This window comes from Penicillium verhagenii, assembly GCF_028828195.1.
Source record: "Penicillium verhagenii strain IBT 33310 chromosome Unknown utg000013l_segment0_segment0, whole genome shotgun sequence".
NCBI lineage: Eukaryota > Fungi > Ascomycota > Eurotiomycetes > Eurotiales > Aspergillaceae > Penicillium > Penicillium verhagenii.
This window is the reverse complement of record NW_026643177.1, coordinates 1,124,481-1,140,919: the sequence shown is the minus strand read 5'-3', so window position 1 is coordinate 1,140,919 and position 16,439 is coordinate 1,124,481. Positions and strand designations below refer to the sequence as shown.

Here is a 16,439-nt window from a genome sequence, read left to right as displayed (position 1 = left end):
ATTCAAACCAATAGAAAAAGATAGGGGAAAAAGGAAGCGGTCATCCAGGATATCTATTCTTTCTCTTAAATTGGTCTGGGATGCGCTCAGAAAATACTATAGATTTTGTTCTAAAAACACATTCCCCGCAGATAGTTGGGTCTCTATAGTCGAGCTTTATCACCCTCAAGCAATGCGAGTCCAGTAATCTTCTCCAATTCCTTCACTGCATCTTCAATCTTTCCCAGTGTGACTTTGACCGTGCGCATACCGGCGTTCTTTGCCGCCTTACAATTTTCGCCAATGTCGTCAAAGAAAACAATATCCGATGCCTGTACTGCAGGAAGCCCACGCTTCTGCGCCAACGCATTCATCTCTTGAGTGGCAACCTCGTAGATTCGGGGATCCGGTTTGCGAAGCCCTGTATGCGCAGACGAGATAAAAAAGTCGAACTGGGACCTCACTCCGGACACATCGTTATTGTATGGGTGGCCCTCGGGGAACTTGACGGTATTCGACAGAGCACCCATAAGGAATTTACCGGACTCGCGCAACTTTTGCAGTGCTGGAAACATGTATGGGTCAGGCGTGCGAGATATCCTCATCATCTCCCAGAACAGCCACTCGGCATCCACGGTCGGGAGCGGTGGGATTGTGGCGGGGCCATTTGCGCCTTTCTTCTTATGCAGGCCTTCGTGGAATTCCTTCCACAGAGTTGGATTGCGTAAATCCTGGTTGAAGCCGGCAAAGAAGTTGGCATCCATGGGGATATCGCCACGTTCTAACTGGTGCCAGCTGCCGTTAGGCTTGGTACGCGATATGCTGAAATTCACCCATCCCGGAGGGATATTTTGTGATAGTTCATAATCGAGAATTGCCTGGAATGGAGAAACGACCTGGAGAAATATTAGCGGTGATATTTCATGCGATGTGGTTCCAAGGTTGAGGCTAAGTTTCTGGACTTACACACACTCCACCGATGTCAAAAAGAAGACACACAGGGCGCTGGGTCACGGCCATCTTGAATATAAAGCCCGGATTGAACACAGTGTTATCCTACAGCTCAATATAGAAGAATCTATCAGCAGAGGGGTCGGCGAGGGTATACAGTGGTGATATTTGCGGAGAAGTAGTGACCCAATGCGGTCTTGGTCATTGCCGAGGCACAGACATGCGTTTTGGGGCCGAGGGCCTGTACATACTTCAACCACCACTGAATGTCTGAATGTTTGAGTCCCGCCTCGTTATATGTCAACAAGAACCTTGGTAACTTGAAAGTGGGTGTATTAATAGCTTCAAAGTTCCTTCAAAGTTCCTTCATTACTGTTGATTTAATTTATTAACGACTTCAGATGAGGATGAGATCGCTACCAGTACTTATTACTAATATCAGGAGAGGGGAGCAAAGAAGTCTAAAATTCAAAGTTGTACCACCCTAGTAAAATTGTGCTTTCAAAGCTCAAGGCCCAGAGCTAAAATTAACTACTTTAATCGGATAAATCTGCATATTCATAAACATAATCCTATATGGAAATGTCCAAATATTCATAATGGAGGTAAAATGGTAATTTGATGGCGGGGGTACACGTGATGTTATCGATAAGGGACGCGTTAAATGATATGATTATGGATGCAAGTCGCAATCTTACTCCAGATCTGATCTCCCGCGATGAAGCGATGGATTCCACGCGGACAATTTCTGAATTGAAATCTGCATTCATCTGGAGCCAGGTTCGCATTCTTTCTGAGAATCTCCAGCCACCAGAAGATTGGAGAAACTATGCAGTTGAGACTGAGGAGGATGTTCTACCGGATAGGGTGATTGAAGATGTATTGCATAAAGGTGATTTTCTGTCCATTATGCTACGATTCTTGGAATCACATCGTCACTTACTATTCTATTGATGTACTAATGGTTTTTTGTTGGATAGTGAACGCTGCAGCAAAACAACACAATCGCGTCGTTTACTCCTCCCAAGCGATCCATCATGTCGCGCACCAGATTGCCAGTCTCTACTGGGCCTCTGTTAGCCAGGACATAGAAAATCAAGCTGTGCTCAGAAAAGGTGTGGACAAGACAGTTGATCTTTCTAAACACATGTAACTTTCCTTCCCGCTTTACCAACATCTGTTCAAGAGTGTACTGACCGGACCTGAAGGAATATCCTCGGCCTGCCATTGGATCTGGAATCACAAGGTGCCAATGAGGAACAAAATGAGAGGTCAGTCTCCACATATACATCTGAGTTTCCACCGATTGAAGTTCCACCTGCCTAATTCCCGGCGTACAGATACCAGCGCATGCGGAAGCGACTAGTCAGTCTAGATCAGCAGCGCCAACAGAGACAGCGTCGAATCGATCAACTGCAGCATCTACGCTGCTTGCTGGAACCATTTCAGGAGCCTCAGGTGGACATCCAACCGAACCTGGTCACTCGCGATGGAGAATTGTCCCAGGAATTAGAGAGGATGCGTATGCTCATGGCGCGAGTGAGCGGCAGGATTTCCCAACAAAAACCCAAGCACATTCAAGAAGGTAGCGAGGAATATCTTCTCCCGGGGTCAGATCAACGGCTAGAAGCTTTAATGGACACGGAGGCATGACTTGAGGACATAAATTCTCCATGAAACGTTTTTCTCACTATCCCTTGCATTCCCAAGAACCCTGGTCCATGCGGTATTTTGATTTGCACCTGGCACTGCATTGTCTGTAAAATGCTATGTACTACTTGGATTGCCTGCCCTCATAGTAGATACTGGCTGTAGCTACTAGGGTGGCACAAATCCATTTCCTATAAGACTGAGCTAGTGTAATGAGATTCTAATTAAGCGGGGAAGGTGCTCAAGTGCTTTCACCATTACAACTGCAGGAGCTAAGTTGTCCATGGATTTGTAGCAGGTGCAAGTGAAGAGAGAAAGTTCGGCCGGTTCCTTGAAATCTTCTGCCCGTCATTGACTTCCATTCCACCCACCTCCGTTTCGTGATTTGCGTGGAAATGTCTCGCCAACACAGCTGCGAAGAATAAATCTTCAAATTATGACCAAAGCATCCACTGATACTTTTCCAAACGAAATTCGGAAAATTCTCACGCATCCGATGGGTACAATGAACAGAATGAAGAGCCTGGTCGGGTTGAACGGGCGGGCGACTAACCCGATTGGGAATGGTTCGGCCAACCACATCGATTACATCCACGACAGCCGCGCTGCACTCGAATTCGAGCAAGACGCGATTGAAGACCAACCCACCCAACTTAACGACTGCGCCGCCATCATCGAGGGCGACACTACTCCCTCCCCTTCCAAGGGACCTTCAGCACGTGGGCATCGCCGCCGTTCTACCCACGTCACTCGCCGTGACCTTGAGAAGTTTCAGAAGGAGGTCCTGGGCGTCGAAAACCACGCTTCCTTTTACGACGAGGAGAACGGCACCGCACAACCTATCGATCCCAACGATCCCGAGCTTGCAGAATTGAACCGTGCCTTTGACGCTTCCTTAATGTCGATGAATAGCGGTACAGGAATGGCCGGCAATCCGCCGGCTGGCATGTTCTCCGGTTACGTGGACAACTCTGCCGGAACCCCTAACATGGGCAACATCCCTCGACAATCCATCTCACCCGCACCCCTACACCCCGCAGCCCAAGTCAACGGAGGCGGCATGGCAGTGATGAATGGAAACGGTCCTATGAATGCGGGTCACCAGATGGATCTGCACCATCTCTACGATATGGTTCTGGAGCTGAGCGATGTTCTGAAGAATAACCGGGAGGTAACAAAGAACATCGTATCAAGTGCGGAAGAAATTATGGTATGTTGGGAATTTCAAATCTATGTGAAATTGGGGAGACCAAGCTAACAAGATTGAATAGAAGCATGGCTCCTCTGAAGGTGCTAGTGCAGTGATACAACAGCTTAATGGTGACATGGCAGGTACGTGTTGGAAAGATCATTCACTTCATCCCTTTGGTATTCGCCCGCTCTTAATCTCGATCAATGAACTAATGACGCGTCAAGCTGCCCGAATCGCCGAACTCGAACGCGCCCTCGTCAAAGAGAAACGACAGGTTGAAGATCTTAAGCGTGAACAAGTGGAAAACACCAAACTCATCGGGGACTACGAAGCCGGCGTTGGCACAATGGTGGAGCAGATTCGCAACTATTGTCAAAACAACAATATGCATTTCCTACACCAGAAGAGTCACTACAACAATCTCCTGCAGCTTGAGCGGGATTCCCATCTGGAGAGTCGACTGGATCGCGATTATTGGCATGCCCAAACGATGCGATGTGCAGAGATGATCCGGAAAGCCCACCAGTTACGATCGGAAGAGGACAAGTTACCCATACGGGTCATCGCGGGGCTCCAGAACGAGGTTCGCGCATACCGCCATGCACTTGGAATGGAGCCCGAGAAGCCCGAAGAGGAGTACGGGTGGGAGATCCTAAAGGATCTCTCTGTGGAATAAAAGGGAGCGGAATTGGGATGGATTCACGTCGTGATGACCTTTCTGTTTTGCTTTTTTTTTTCTCTCTACTTCTCCTTTTCTTTTGCATAGAGACTGGCGGGCGCATTTGTCTTTTTTTTGCTTTCTTAAGGTTATGTTCTTTCCCCTGGTTTATTTTTAGTGTCTTCAACCAAGGACATTCGGCGTTTTCTTATTACATAGGGGAGGGGCTGTATATGCCACATTGTTACCCAATACCCATTGTTTCTGCAAATCATTACATATTATTATTGTGTGGCGCTTCTTTAGAAATGATCGGTGTGTATTCAACTATGGGTCTACTCAGCCGTACCTAGGCCGGAATTGATGATGCGAAGACCAAATTTGTGGGTTCTTGGCGTCAAGGGGGTCATTTAGGTCCCTTGGGGACAATTGCCCTCTAACAATTGGCTCTGGTGCCCCATTGCAGTCCCGATCTTCGGCATTTCCCCACCTTTTCGCCTCTTTATCCACTTTATTTGGGACAAAGTTGTATTGATAACAGTGTTCGCCGGTCACGGAGGCCCTAGGTTGTATGCACCTTAGTATCCTCAACAAAGACTAGTAAATTTTAGTTTTTTAGGCTTTTCATTTTTTTGCAAATTTTCCAGCTTTTCATCTGGTATGTTACCTCACGTGCTATCGATTGCAAAAGTGGATACATGTTGTTTCTACTTGTAGTTTACTGTAGTTCACTGCTGAAGTGGACCACTACGGGGGAAAACCCGATTATGTCACCTTAGATCGTTGCTTCACCACATCCGGTCGCTTCCAATAACTTCATTTTCTTCTCTTCCCGTCGCTTACTTTCTCATTACTTTCTCACCTATCATTTCCCACCATGTTGTCCCTCAATCAGCGCATATTGGTGAACTCCGTGCCCCGTTACCTGTAGTGGCATACACATACGTGACATACCTAACACCAACTCGCCATCCCGGCTCCTCCACCTCGGCTATATACCTGCCGGATTCCTCTACCGCTTCGACCTGATCGTCCGTGACAGGGTTCATATTGGACATTGTTGTGGCATTGTCAGTCGTGAAAGGAACTTGAAAGTGGGGGGATCAGCCAACTATGCGTCATTCGAAATAAGGCATACCCCCCATCATTCGACCATAATCCCGCGCCACACTTTTTGGCCACTCTCGAGACGCAGGGTCCCAACCCCCAGGAACCTTCAACACTGGAAGTGATTTTTTTTGAGAACTATAAAAAAAGACAAATATGGACGGTGTTCAAAGTGTGGATGTGAGCTGGCTTCATCATTCGCAGAAAGGTGAGTTCCACTTTAGTAATGCGGCTGATCCGGGGTCACCCAATCTGGGGCAAAAAAGAAAAGAATGAGAGAAGAAAGAGGAGGAGCCGGAAGACCAACATGTTTTCGAGCGTGAGGCTAACTTGGTGAGCTTTGTTTACAGATCATCTTTCACGCACGAAATCCGTATCTTCAGGGGTCAGCGACAAATCGAGCGCCGAGAAGGACTCCGTAACGAACGCATCAAAACCTCACCGGCGATCCCGATCGAATAGTAGCCCGGCTCGTCCACCCTCATCAAGCGGCACAACTCCAAAACGCGAGTCGCCAGATCAAGTGATCCAGGAAGGAAAGTCCGCACCGGAACCAGAAATTGCTGTTGAGCAAAGACCATCCACTACCTCCCCGGCGACACAGAAAACAGCGCCCAAGGCAGTTACTGGGCGCAGGAATTCATGGATATCCAGTTTGAGCTCCAAGTTCTCCTCCGGATCTACACCACCCTCGCAGTCTAGTCTGAAGGGAAGCCCGGCGAGCCCCAAAGCCACTGGACCTCTTGATAACCATAATCCATTCGGTGCCGCTTTCTCTCCGAAAGATAAAGAAGAAGAAAAGAAGGATGATCCAAACCCGTTCACCTCCTCGTCGCCCAAGGGTCCCTCTTTCATCCATAGTGCACTCCGCAAGTTTTCGTCCAACTCAGGTGGATTGCCTAAGCTTCCGCCAAATGCCGCAACATGTCCTCGTCGAGTGATGAACCTTGACCAGGGCCGTGACCGGTGTAAGATTGCGGATCTCAACCAAGCTAAGCTAAACAGAGTCGCATTCTGCGTGGACGTTGAAATTGCCGGCGTGTCACATCGGGATTCGGACGAAGACGCTCCTCCGACAAATCAACTGCGACAGCCTTTGCCAGAGTCGAATCGACAAAAGGCAAAGAAAGCCGAAGTCAATCAGGATACCAAGGCAGAGGATAAGGAAAAAGGCAAAGAGGAGGCCGAGGCCCTGAAGCACCCGCAAACTGCGGTGACTGATAAAGAGGCACCAACAGCTCCAGCGGCTGCCTCTTCTTCGTCGCCCACTCAAACCAATGTCCCCTCGGAATCTCAAATATCCGCTACTGAACCCGTCGTTCCTACACCTACCGCCGACGGTGAACCAAATGGCGAAAAGAAAGATCCGACTCGCAAGCAAGAAAAGAAAAAACGGTCTGAAGAGGAACGAAAGGAGCGCAAAGAGCGTAAACGCAGACAAGCTGTAGCGAATGGTTCAATCCCACTCCAAATTGATGCAGAACATGACGACGAGGAGGATTGTCGTTCGTCAAAGTCTAGTGCCCTACGTTCTAAAACACAGAGCCATCCTACCACAGACCCCGCGCGCATCTATCGCCGTTGCTGTCAGCTGAGAGAGACTCCTGTTCTCAAGCGGGTGATTGATGAAATATCATCCCCGTCATCAACTCTAGCAGAATCACCGGGCACGGTTGCCGCTTTGGATCTCAGTAACTTCCCAATGACACCTCAGGATATTGTGACTCTGAGTGATTGGCTTGCCGTGGTGCCTGTTCGTAAACTTCTACTACAAAACTGTGCATTGAACGACGCTTCCGTACGGTCGATCCTTGCTGCATTACTCTCGACAAAGACGGTGGAGCAGATGCGCTATCGGCGAAAGCGAAATCGCAGATGTGAATCCCCCACTATCAAGTATGAACGGTGGGGTGTTGTGGAGAAGCTATCCCTCAAAGACAACCCCAAAATTGGACGGGAAGGATGGCGCCACATTGGCCTCTTCGTTCACCTTTCTAAGTCCCTGAGGGCGATTGATCTGTCCGGTATTCCTTTCCCCAAGCCACGGAACCCAAGTGACAATTCTACTCAGAGCACGGTCCCAGATGTATGCGATGTATTTGCGTGTGCTCTAGCGGAAAGGTTTCGCGGTGATCACCTCGAGGAATTGCTCATGAGCGAATGCAAACTTTCGGTTGAGCAGGTCAAGCGAATTTGCGAGGCATCCAGCAAGTTGGGATTACGAAGGCTAGGCATTGCAAATAACGATTTGACAAGAGAAGGTCTGGAACATGTGGTCGAGTACCTCAAAGCTGGGCAATGTGAAGGATTGGATTTGGGAGGAAACGATATCAAACACGACCTTGATCTTTTCACAGGTGCTATTGAACCCGAAATGCCCCTATATGCTCTCAGCTTGGCAGATTGCTCTTTGGATCCTTCCGTGATCTGTCCGTTGTTGCAAGCTCTAACCCAAATTCACAATCTTCGCTTCATCGATTTCTCTCATAACCCTGGTCTGTTTTCGACACAGCCCAGTGCACTTGGAGCATTCCGACGATTCTTGCCCAAGATGCCTTCTCTCAAGCGCATTCATCTTGCTGATGTTAATCTCTCTTCTGATCACGCCATCGGCCTTGCTGAAGTGCTAGCGGAGTGCCCTAGTCTTTGCCATTTGAATATACTGGAAAACCCGCACATTGCATCATTGGCCTCTGCCACGGACCCTGCTGTTCAGGAGGAGGCTTGTGCCCTCTATACTTCTATCATGACCGCTGTGCGCGTTTCTGGTTCAATCATCGCGGTGGATATTGAGGTTCCCACTGCTGAAAACAATGAAGTTGTGAAGGCACTGGCATCCCAGATCGTTGCCTACTCCCTTCGAAATCTGGAAGGTACAGCTATTGGAGAGGATCTGTCGGATGCTCTCGTGTCGCACGACGTTCCAATCCCAGAGATCCTACAGCACATTGTCGGGCACTCCACTATCATGGACGAGCCATGCTATGAAGAAGATGAGGCAGGCCCAGACGAGGATTATGTCATTGGCGGTACAGGTGTGGTCAAGGCACTAGGTGTCTGTCTCGGAAACCTTGATCAACATGGCAGTGATTTGCCAGGTGATTCAGCCCCTGGCAGTGGCACTACAACCCCTCGTCGTCGCAAGTCTAGAGTTGTTACTAAGAGGCCTCGGGACATGTCGAAAAATCTGTTGGAGTCCGCGCGCAATATTCGAGCTCGGATCCAGTCAGCTCTTATCCGCGAAGACCGAGCTGGTAACGACGCCAACTACAGTAAGCTTCCGACAATTTCACCATTTATTTCTAATCCAGCTACTAATTCCATTATAGGACGTCTCCAATTTCTGGACATTACATTGCATGGAATGATCCAGCGCTTTGAAGATGAGTATCCTGAAACTCGTCTACCTTCTCCACCTATTCCCATGTCTACTATTCCAGACACCGCATCGCAGCATTCCGGTGAGGATGGAATTAGTTCAAGTGCTATCATTGGTAACCTAAGCAGCAGCTTTGTAGACAATGAAACTGCCGTCGACGATGAAGAAGTCGATCAGGACGGTTTCAAACTTTCCCGGTCTAGCTCGATGACCTCGTTGCATGCTCGTGCCATGACATCAGAAGAAGGTCATGTCCATCGTCTAGGTCAAAACCTCCGCCGTGACTTCTTAAAGACACCCGATGGGCAAGGCGAGGACGACTCACATCTTGATGCTCTACGAGAGAAACTGGAGCGCCTACACGAAGAGCAGGCTCAGTCACCATTTGACACTGGAGAAGCCTTCGAGAAACTTGGGAACACTGTTGATGAGCTCTGGGCAGCCCAGCGTCAAGACGCTGAAGGTTTCGAGAGATTTAAACAATCTCAAATTGCTGCCCAGTTCAATAGTGGTCTACGCCGGGAATCATCTTCCTCTGAAAGCAAGTCACCTCCATCGTGAGGTGCTTGCTACAACTTTTATGTTCTACCCACATCCATCCGTACGTCCAGCTTTCGGTGCGCGCTTTACTTTGCTATTCTATTTTCAAGCGCATTCTTTGTACATAGTAGTCCTACTGTTTGTCATTTTCGTTTTGCGATTCCAGTCATACCCAATTTTTGTACTGTTTTTGCTATATCTGTCGCTTTCCACGTTCTCTTTCGATATGATGATCAGTGGTCTTGGGATTTGCATGTAACCTATGAGTTCCAATTGCAGGGCTGTGTGATGATCCACAGAGCGATGGACAATTTTCAATCAGAAATTCATGTTCGAGAATGAGATTTCCCACGGTTCTAGATTCTAACACTTTCCAAGTATCTTGTCCTTCCAGGTGCGAAGAATAAAATAATGCAATATAGAGTATCTATATCGTATCATACTTGCATCTGCTGCCAGTCGCCATCCCAAGCTTCGTCATCTAGGGGTTCAGGCAAAACGCGCTCTGGCCTAAAGATTTCTTCCACAAAGGCAAAATCTAATTTCATGAACTCCGCAGGCATCATATCTGCAAGATCCATTCTTATTAGTACGGGCCCAATATTCGTAGGATCTGAACAGCTCACCAGGACCATATACGTGACCAGTCAAATTCGGTTTCGGATGTCCAGATTCACCTTGATCCCCAAGAACATAATGCAGAGCAGACGCTGCCTTCCGAGCCTCTTGGGAGCTGTGGCTTTCCCGCAACCAGATAACCTGTGATAACCTCAACAACTGCTTGATCCTACCAGTCCAAGCATAATCATCAACTTCAACACCCGAGCTCTCCTCCTGTTCCATCACAGGCTGGCTCTGCAGATAGAAACAAAGCAAGCTAGTCGCCAGCAAAAAATCATGAATAAACGACGCAGTCACCCTCCACCTAGTTTGATATAACCGCCCATCCACCCTCGTCTCTTCATCAACCAAATGCTGCAACTCCAAAATCTTCATAGCAGCTTCCACACAAGTAGACCTAGAATACGGATACTTCCGCTCCTTCTCGCGCGCCTGTGACGCAACAAAAAATCTCTTATGCAATACAATCCTCAGCCGGTGAACACACACCTCCAGCCAAATCCTCTTAATAAGCACCTGCGCCGGAACAGAAAGCGAAGACTCAAGCCCATCCCACTTCATACTAGCCGGCAGCGCAGCCCGATACTCCGCAACCAGCCCATCCAGTTCCAATACACGCGCGTAAGAGCACATGCCCGGCTCCGTGGCTACGTCGGCAATCTGCGCGCCGACGACAATCAGCCTGGTCTTCGCGAGCGTGTACAGCGTCGGCGTGATTTCTGATTCAGGCCTGCTGGGCGGTAGTATGGGGGTGTTTTCGTCGAAATCGGAATCGAGCAGGTTCCGAGGCTCGGCGACGTCTGTCTGCGTGGACTTTATTATCCGGGCTAGTCCCATCTGCATGGAGATGTTGAAGTCGATCTGGACTATTACGGCCCAGGTTCGGCGGCGCATTTCGGCGGCGAAGGGGGTTATGTTTGGGAAGTGTTTTGCGTCGCGGTGGTAGCCCATTTGCGTTGCTATTGTTACTATTGTGCTTGCTAGGATGCGGAGGCCCGGTGCGGTGTCTTTTGAGGGGAAGACTTCGGTCATGAGGTATAGGGTTAGGGTTTCGAGGACGTGGGGTCCGCCTTCTGTGTAGTGGCCTAATAGTAGGCATTGGGTGATCTGTTCTCGGAAGATCTTGATTTGGTCTGGGGCTGTTGTTGTTGTGGACTTGTCGAGGGAGAGGTTCTGGACTTGGGTTGAGAGGCACATCATGCTGAGCAGCAAGCCGATCCATACGATTGGGGCATCGTGTGGGGATTTCCAGAATTCTTCGTACTGTTTGATGTTAGCCCCGAGCCGGACTATGGGGTATGGATGGGTATACCTCTCTGAGGAATTTGCCAGTGTGAGGAACGCCTGGAATCACGATCAGTTTATGTTGATAAGATCGGTTATGTACTACTCGAGTAGGGCCTACCCGATGACAAGTCCAATTCATTAAAATAGCGGGAAATCAACCTATCGACGACAGGTCGTGGTGGTATCGACTCAAGAATCGAATCGACGCTTATATGTGTACACCCACCACTATAAAACAGTTGCGGACTGGGCAAGGAGCTTGAATTATGATCATAGTATGTGACCATCTCATGCAGCTCATTATCCTGTTCAATATGATCCCTCAGTTCTGCAATATCATCAAGCACTGCTGCCCAATGCGAACTACTAATATAGCTGACGCCCGAATGCCGGATTCTCACACTCCCATAATCAGACGGGGACGGTGCAACTTCTGGTATCTTGTCTTCGCGAGGAATCTGAGAGGTGATTCCGGATGGTGTGTCTGGGGGATCATCTGCATTGCTTGTCGTTGGGGTAGATGCAAGGCCTGTACTTGAACCAGTCTGCTGCATCAATCCCATGACGAGGCCTTCTAGGTGATTGATTCGGTCTTGGACATGAGCTGCTGCCTTGGTTCCCCGGGGCCCTGTTGACTGGGGAATGTATACACAAGATGAGCTCATCCCTCTGCTTGAGCAGTTACTGCACGGATGGAGACGATCACAGCGGACTCTAAAAGGTATAATTAGCCAATAGAACATTTGAGTAGTATCTTTCAAAGAAACATGGCTCCAAGTCTTGAATATTCGGTTGAAAAACAAGGCTGCGATAATTCTGCTTTAATCAGTCACTTTCGGACTTGTGAAAAATCACTTACTTCCGTCTCCTGCAGGGTTTGCAGCTAAGTTGAGGCTTGTCTCGACGTCTGGCAACGGGCGGCTGTGAGGGCACTGAGGGGTCTGGAGAGGTCAACAACGGATTCTCGGTCAGCGACTGCTGCGGTATAGGAGTATGATCTGAATCATCTGTCATTGGCATGATGGTCAGCAAGTTTTGAAGGGAAAAAATGAATTAGAAAGATTCTTTATTGTCAGGCCTTAAATATTGAGAATGGGGGGTTGGCCCCCAAAATAACATTCAGAGGATCGGACATCCGCGGAGGGTGAAGGCCCTGAAGGGTGGGATAAGTTAAACCTCACACTTCCCCCCCCCCCCGCAAAAAATGGCAAAACTCGCCCTCTTTGATTACAATTGTTTTAACAACTTTGTATGTAAAGATAATTTCTAAATCACTTATAATCTCAATAGGTGGTTTAAAATTGGTCTGTAAGATTGAAAATTTAATTAAATGCTTCCGTTAGGGTATTTTTCGGAATTTTTACTATAGGGATGCGGCCTATTTGCTACCAATTTTTAACCAATTTTCTCATCCTCAACTTTCAAGTCGTGCAACTTTGCCAGGGAAAATCATACCAGAGTTTCTGACTGTAGGAAGTACTTATTTACTAGTTGTTCATAACTTAGCAATAATCAGAAAAAAAAGTTCATATAGAAATTCATAGAGATGTTGGAGGTTTTTGCCATTGATTTTTGCGGGAAAAAAAAGTGTGCCAACACAGCACTGTGCTTGTCACCCTTTGAACATTTGAATATATAGTAGTATGCACTATGGAATGATTTGTGAAGATACTGCCTCAAGTAAAAAAAAAAAAAAAAAAAAACGTTCAATGTTTGAGGGCCTTCAAATGTTGACAATTTTCTAATTCTGTAGAGTCCAGATATCGACAGAAATATACATGTACTATGTTGCTAGCACCCAAGCTTGCTTTTCCAAACATTGAGCATTCAATGAAGTAAGATGCAACCGACATCTGGAGTTGAGAACCCTTCAAATTGATGTTAGTGCACATGATTCTAGTGGTCAACTTATATCACACCTGGACTAGATCTTCGAAGTCCACATCCAGATGTCTGAATCTGACTCAATGTTTACTTAGTACATACTACATGGTATAACCGAGGCTCTCAGAGTTTGATTCTTGGACCATCCGGGTGATCTTCATTGTTTAAGCTCCCATTTGGTATGGTCTCCTTTTTGGCTTGTTTGTTTTTGAAATATCCTGTTCCTTCTCGGTCATCTTCTCCTTTTCAAGCTTCTCAAATTGTGTCCCTTCCGAATCCGCATGGGCCTCACTGCTGACATGAAGACATGATGTATCCGTCAAGGGTCTGTCCTCAATTCCTCCTGGCTAGAGCCTAGACCCAACTCCACAAGAACTTGTCGGTCATGACTGGAAGACTAGACGTTGTAAACCATGAAGCAGTCGAAAAGGAAATGATGGCTCTCCCAGAGATGATCCCACATGGTCCGATCGTTGAAGCTGTTGCCTCCGGAGCAGTAGTAACAGAACCAGATGTGGTTAGGCGCCTCCAGGTTCCCAAGTCGCTGGATGAATTCCACATGGTACAGACAGATGTGATCAAGGATCTCGGCAGCATGCGTAAACACAAAGCCCTGGTGTGCCGGGCACATAGCGATTATCATTTTGCTGATTGGGAAGTCAATAAATAGTTGTTTCTTTCTGGTAACCCGAAGATAACTAACTTGACTTGTGAAAGACCAACACCTGATTGATCAGGTGACACCTTAGGCTGTATGTCTGCGCCCAAAATCTGCTTATTATAAGAATTTGTGATAACATGATAGTATGAAGGGGGGGGGGGGGGGGTTTACTGTTCAGGGGGACACGTGGGTGTCTCAATACTGAGTGGACATGAGGGAAAGCGAGAAAAGGATTAAAAGTAAACGAGATAAGCGAGACAGAAAAAGGCAAGGTGAGCCAACGTTGCGTTTGGATTCCCCCTCAAATGTCAAACATTGACCTAAAGCGCGCGGCTGGATGTGATATCTAGTAACTCCGTTTGCCAGCAGACCTACTAGCAGGTATTAGCCAATGTTTATCAGATAAAAAGGCGGCTCTCTTTACCATTCTGATAGATTGCCACTCAATCACTCCCATCGGCCATACCCTCAACCTTCCAATACATGAGATTTTTATGATCAGATGTCAGGTGATCCCATATTTCCTTGCTTGTATAGCAATACATGCCAGGACATATTTCACAATGCCAATGCCTAGTATTGTCATTGGTGCGGAACGGAGGAAAGCACTCCATAATGGGTTGATGACGATGAACAGAAAGATGCTCAAGTGCACTGTCGACAGATTCGATTAACGCGTCCGGGTGTTGCAGGCACACTAGGAACAACATTCTCTTAGATTTCCATTAGCATTCTCGTCTTTTCTGATGTTTGGAAGGACAAAAAAAAAACAACCTTACCTCGAGGGGCATTTGCATTTAGCGATTTATGCTTGTTTTAAAGCGATCATCCGTGGTCGACAAAGACTTGAATGGTTGGAGCAGTGAGAGAATTGTACGTAAATGCAGCACTTTTCTTCCACGTTCATGGCGCCTGGTGGCAAACGACACCTCCCCCTTTGGAAGTAGCCAAATTGCGGTCATTTGAGGCCTTTAACCTCAAGTCTTTTTAGGTTGCAGGACTAGCCTTAGGATACTACCAATATCAAAAACAATTTTCGCTGTAAATGCAGCACATTTCTGGTATTTATACTCAATCCTGAATGGCTTCACGGGAGGGAGCTCTTCATTGGATATTACATGTGCGCGTATAATTCACTTGAGATAATACGAAAGGATCTCCAAGGCCGCGAATATTGAATGGTGCCTTACTCCGATGACCTTGGAATGGGTGGACGCCGAAAGCACAGTTGCTGGAAGCATCCAGACTTGGGGAGCGGCTCCCAGTCTTGCGTGCATTTGAATACTTTAACAGAAGAAAGTTCAATTGAACTGAGTTTTGGGTCAAAAGTTGAAACACGTTAATCAACTCCTGACAAGCTCAGCTTATCAGGGGGGCAGACTAAACTAGAAGTCCACTAGTACATGCACTAGTAGTATTTAGGACTCGGTGTCTTGCTTTAGTTGACGACTTGCCCTGAATCCTGACTCATCATTGGTTCAGCTGCTGTATGACTCATTGGACATTAAAAAACTGATATTTGGTAACCACTAGTACGACTGATCAGTGATAACACATATATTGAGCTGAAGTTTTCCTTTGAAAGTCTTCATTCGACGTCAATCACAATGACAGCAAAATGGCAAACCCAACGTCTCCTCCACGGAGTCCGCGCTATAGTTGGCGGTCAGGGCCCCCCTCTGGTTCTTATTCCAGGCTGGCCGCAAACAGCAGAGGCCTTTAGCGACATCTTCGAGCCTCTTTCAAAACATTATCAGTTCTTTGCTCTTGATCCCCCGGGCTTGGGTGACTCATCCCCTCCTCTCAACGGCTATGATACCGCGAATGTGAGCAAAATCATGGCAGAAGCTGTCCACGATGCCTTGAAAGAAAAGCAGTACCATCTCGTTGGCCACGACGTGGGAGGATGGATCTCTTATCCATGGGCTGCTCAGTTCCAATCCAGAATCAAATCGCTCAGCATACTGGACGCTTCCGTGCCGGGTTTCTTGCCTCCTTTCCAATTCCCGTTGCCCAACCAGACCAACATGCGTGTTTGGCAATTCTCATTCTTTGCGCTTCCTGAATTACCTGAGATCCTGATTAGCGGCCGGGAGAGGGAGCTGTTGACGTGGTTTTTCAACCTGAAGACGGTCCATCCAGATGGTATGCCCAAGGATCAATTCGAACGCTATATCCAAGCCTATTCAAGACCAGGGGCAATGAGTCGGGGATTCGAGTACTACCGAGCCTATGAAATAAGCGCCAAACAGAACTTGGAGTTTGCGAAAACGCCGCTCGATATACCTGTCTTGGCTTTAGGGGGAGCCAGTTCAGTGGGTTCAGGCATGGTTAACTTGGTCCAGAACTTCGCGACCAATGTTTCCGGAGGCGCGATTGATGATTGTGGACACTTTATTCCTGAAGAGCAACCATCTGCTGTCGCTGGTAGACTGCTGGAGTTTTTGGGAGCAAATTAGACAAAATGAGACCCTTCATGCGCCTTAAATAGACATATAGAAGATAGAAATCGGCAGGGAGAGCGAGGTGA

At 47.6% G+C, this 16,439-nt stretch overlaps 7 protein-coding genes across 7 annotated transcripts; 4 read left to right on the top strand and 3 right to left on the bottom strand.

Annotated features, from left to right (window-relative positions):
- Nucleotides 1-143: 143 nt before the first annotated feature.
- N7466_011674 (HAD family hydrolase) lies at nucleotides 144-999 on the bottom strand (the record flags this gene model as incomplete). Its single annotated transcript, XM_057171063.1, has 2 exons — nucleotides 144-875; nucleotides 946-999. 2 exons carry the CDS (start codon nucleotides 997-999, stop codon nucleotides 144-146), a joined length of 786 nt encoding a protein of 261 aa, XP_057015784.1.
- A 600-nt stretch (nucleotides 1,000-1,599) lies between these two features.
- Nucleotides 1,600-2,583, top strand: N7466_011673 (kinetochore subunit FTA4 family protein; the record flags this gene model as incomplete). The annotated part of the gene is made up of 4 exons (XM_057171062.1): nucleotides 1,600-1,822; nucleotides 1,911-2,079; nucleotides 2,139-2,201; nucleotides 2,271-2,583. The coding sequence occupies 4 exons, from the start codon at nucleotides 1,600-1,602 to the stop codon at nucleotides 2,581-2,583; spliced, it is 768 nt and encodes a 255-aa protein (XP_057015783.1).
- Nucleotides 2,584-3,076: 493 nt separating this feature from the next.
- Nucleotides 3,077-4,448, top strand: N7466_011672 (uncharacterized protein; the record flags this gene model as incomplete). Its single annotated transcript, XM_057171061.1, has 3 exons — nucleotides 3,077-3,790; nucleotides 3,852-3,912; nucleotides 3,997-4,448. The coding sequence occupies 3 exons, from the start codon at nucleotides 3,077-3,079 to the stop codon at nucleotides 4,446-4,448; spliced, it is 1,227 nt and encodes a 408-aa protein (XP_057015782.1).
- Nucleotides 4,449-5,693: 1,245 nt separating this feature from the next.
- Nucleotides 5,694-9,477, top strand: N7466_011671 (uncharacterized protein; the record flags this gene model as incomplete). Its single annotated transcript, XM_057171060.1, has 3 exons — nucleotides 5,694-5,745; nucleotides 5,888-8,809; nucleotides 8,867-9,477. 3 exons carry the CDS (start codon nucleotides 5,694-5,696, stop codon nucleotides 9,475-9,477), a joined length of 3,585 nt encoding a protein of 1,194 aa, XP_057015781.1.
- A 416-nt stretch (nucleotides 9,478-9,893) lies between these two features.
- On the bottom strand, nucleotides 9,894-11,927 carry N7466_011670 (fungal specific transcription factor domain-containing protein; the record flags this gene model as incomplete). The annotated part of the gene is made up of 5 exons (XM_057171059.1): nucleotides 9,894-10,024; nucleotides 10,083-10,509; nucleotides 10,567-11,340; nucleotides 11,390-11,421; nucleotides 11,483-11,927. 5 exons carry the CDS (start codon nucleotides 11,925-11,927, stop codon nucleotides 9,894-9,896), a joined length of 1,809 nt encoding a protein of 602 aa, XP_057015780.1.
- A 1,718-nt stretch (nucleotides 11,928-13,645) lies between these two features.
- Nucleotides 13,646-13,891, bottom strand: N7466_011669 (uncharacterized protein; the record flags this gene model as incomplete). Its single annotated transcript, XM_057171058.1, has 1 exon — nucleotides 13,646-13,891. One exon carries the CDS (start codon nucleotides 13,889-13,891, stop codon nucleotides 13,646-13,648), a length of 246 nt encoding a protein of 81 aa, XP_057015779.1.
- A 1,625-nt stretch (nucleotides 13,892-15,516) lies between these two features.
- N7466_011668 (alpha/beta fold hydrolase) lies at nucleotides 15,517-16,368 on the top strand (the record flags this gene model as incomplete). Its single annotated transcript, XM_057171057.1, has 1 exon — nucleotides 15,517-16,368. The coding sequence occupies one exon, from the start codon at nucleotides 15,517-15,519 to the stop codon at nucleotides 16,366-16,368; it is 852 nt and encodes a 283-aa protein (XP_057015778.1).
- Nucleotides 16,369-16,439: the final 71 nt, after the last annotated feature.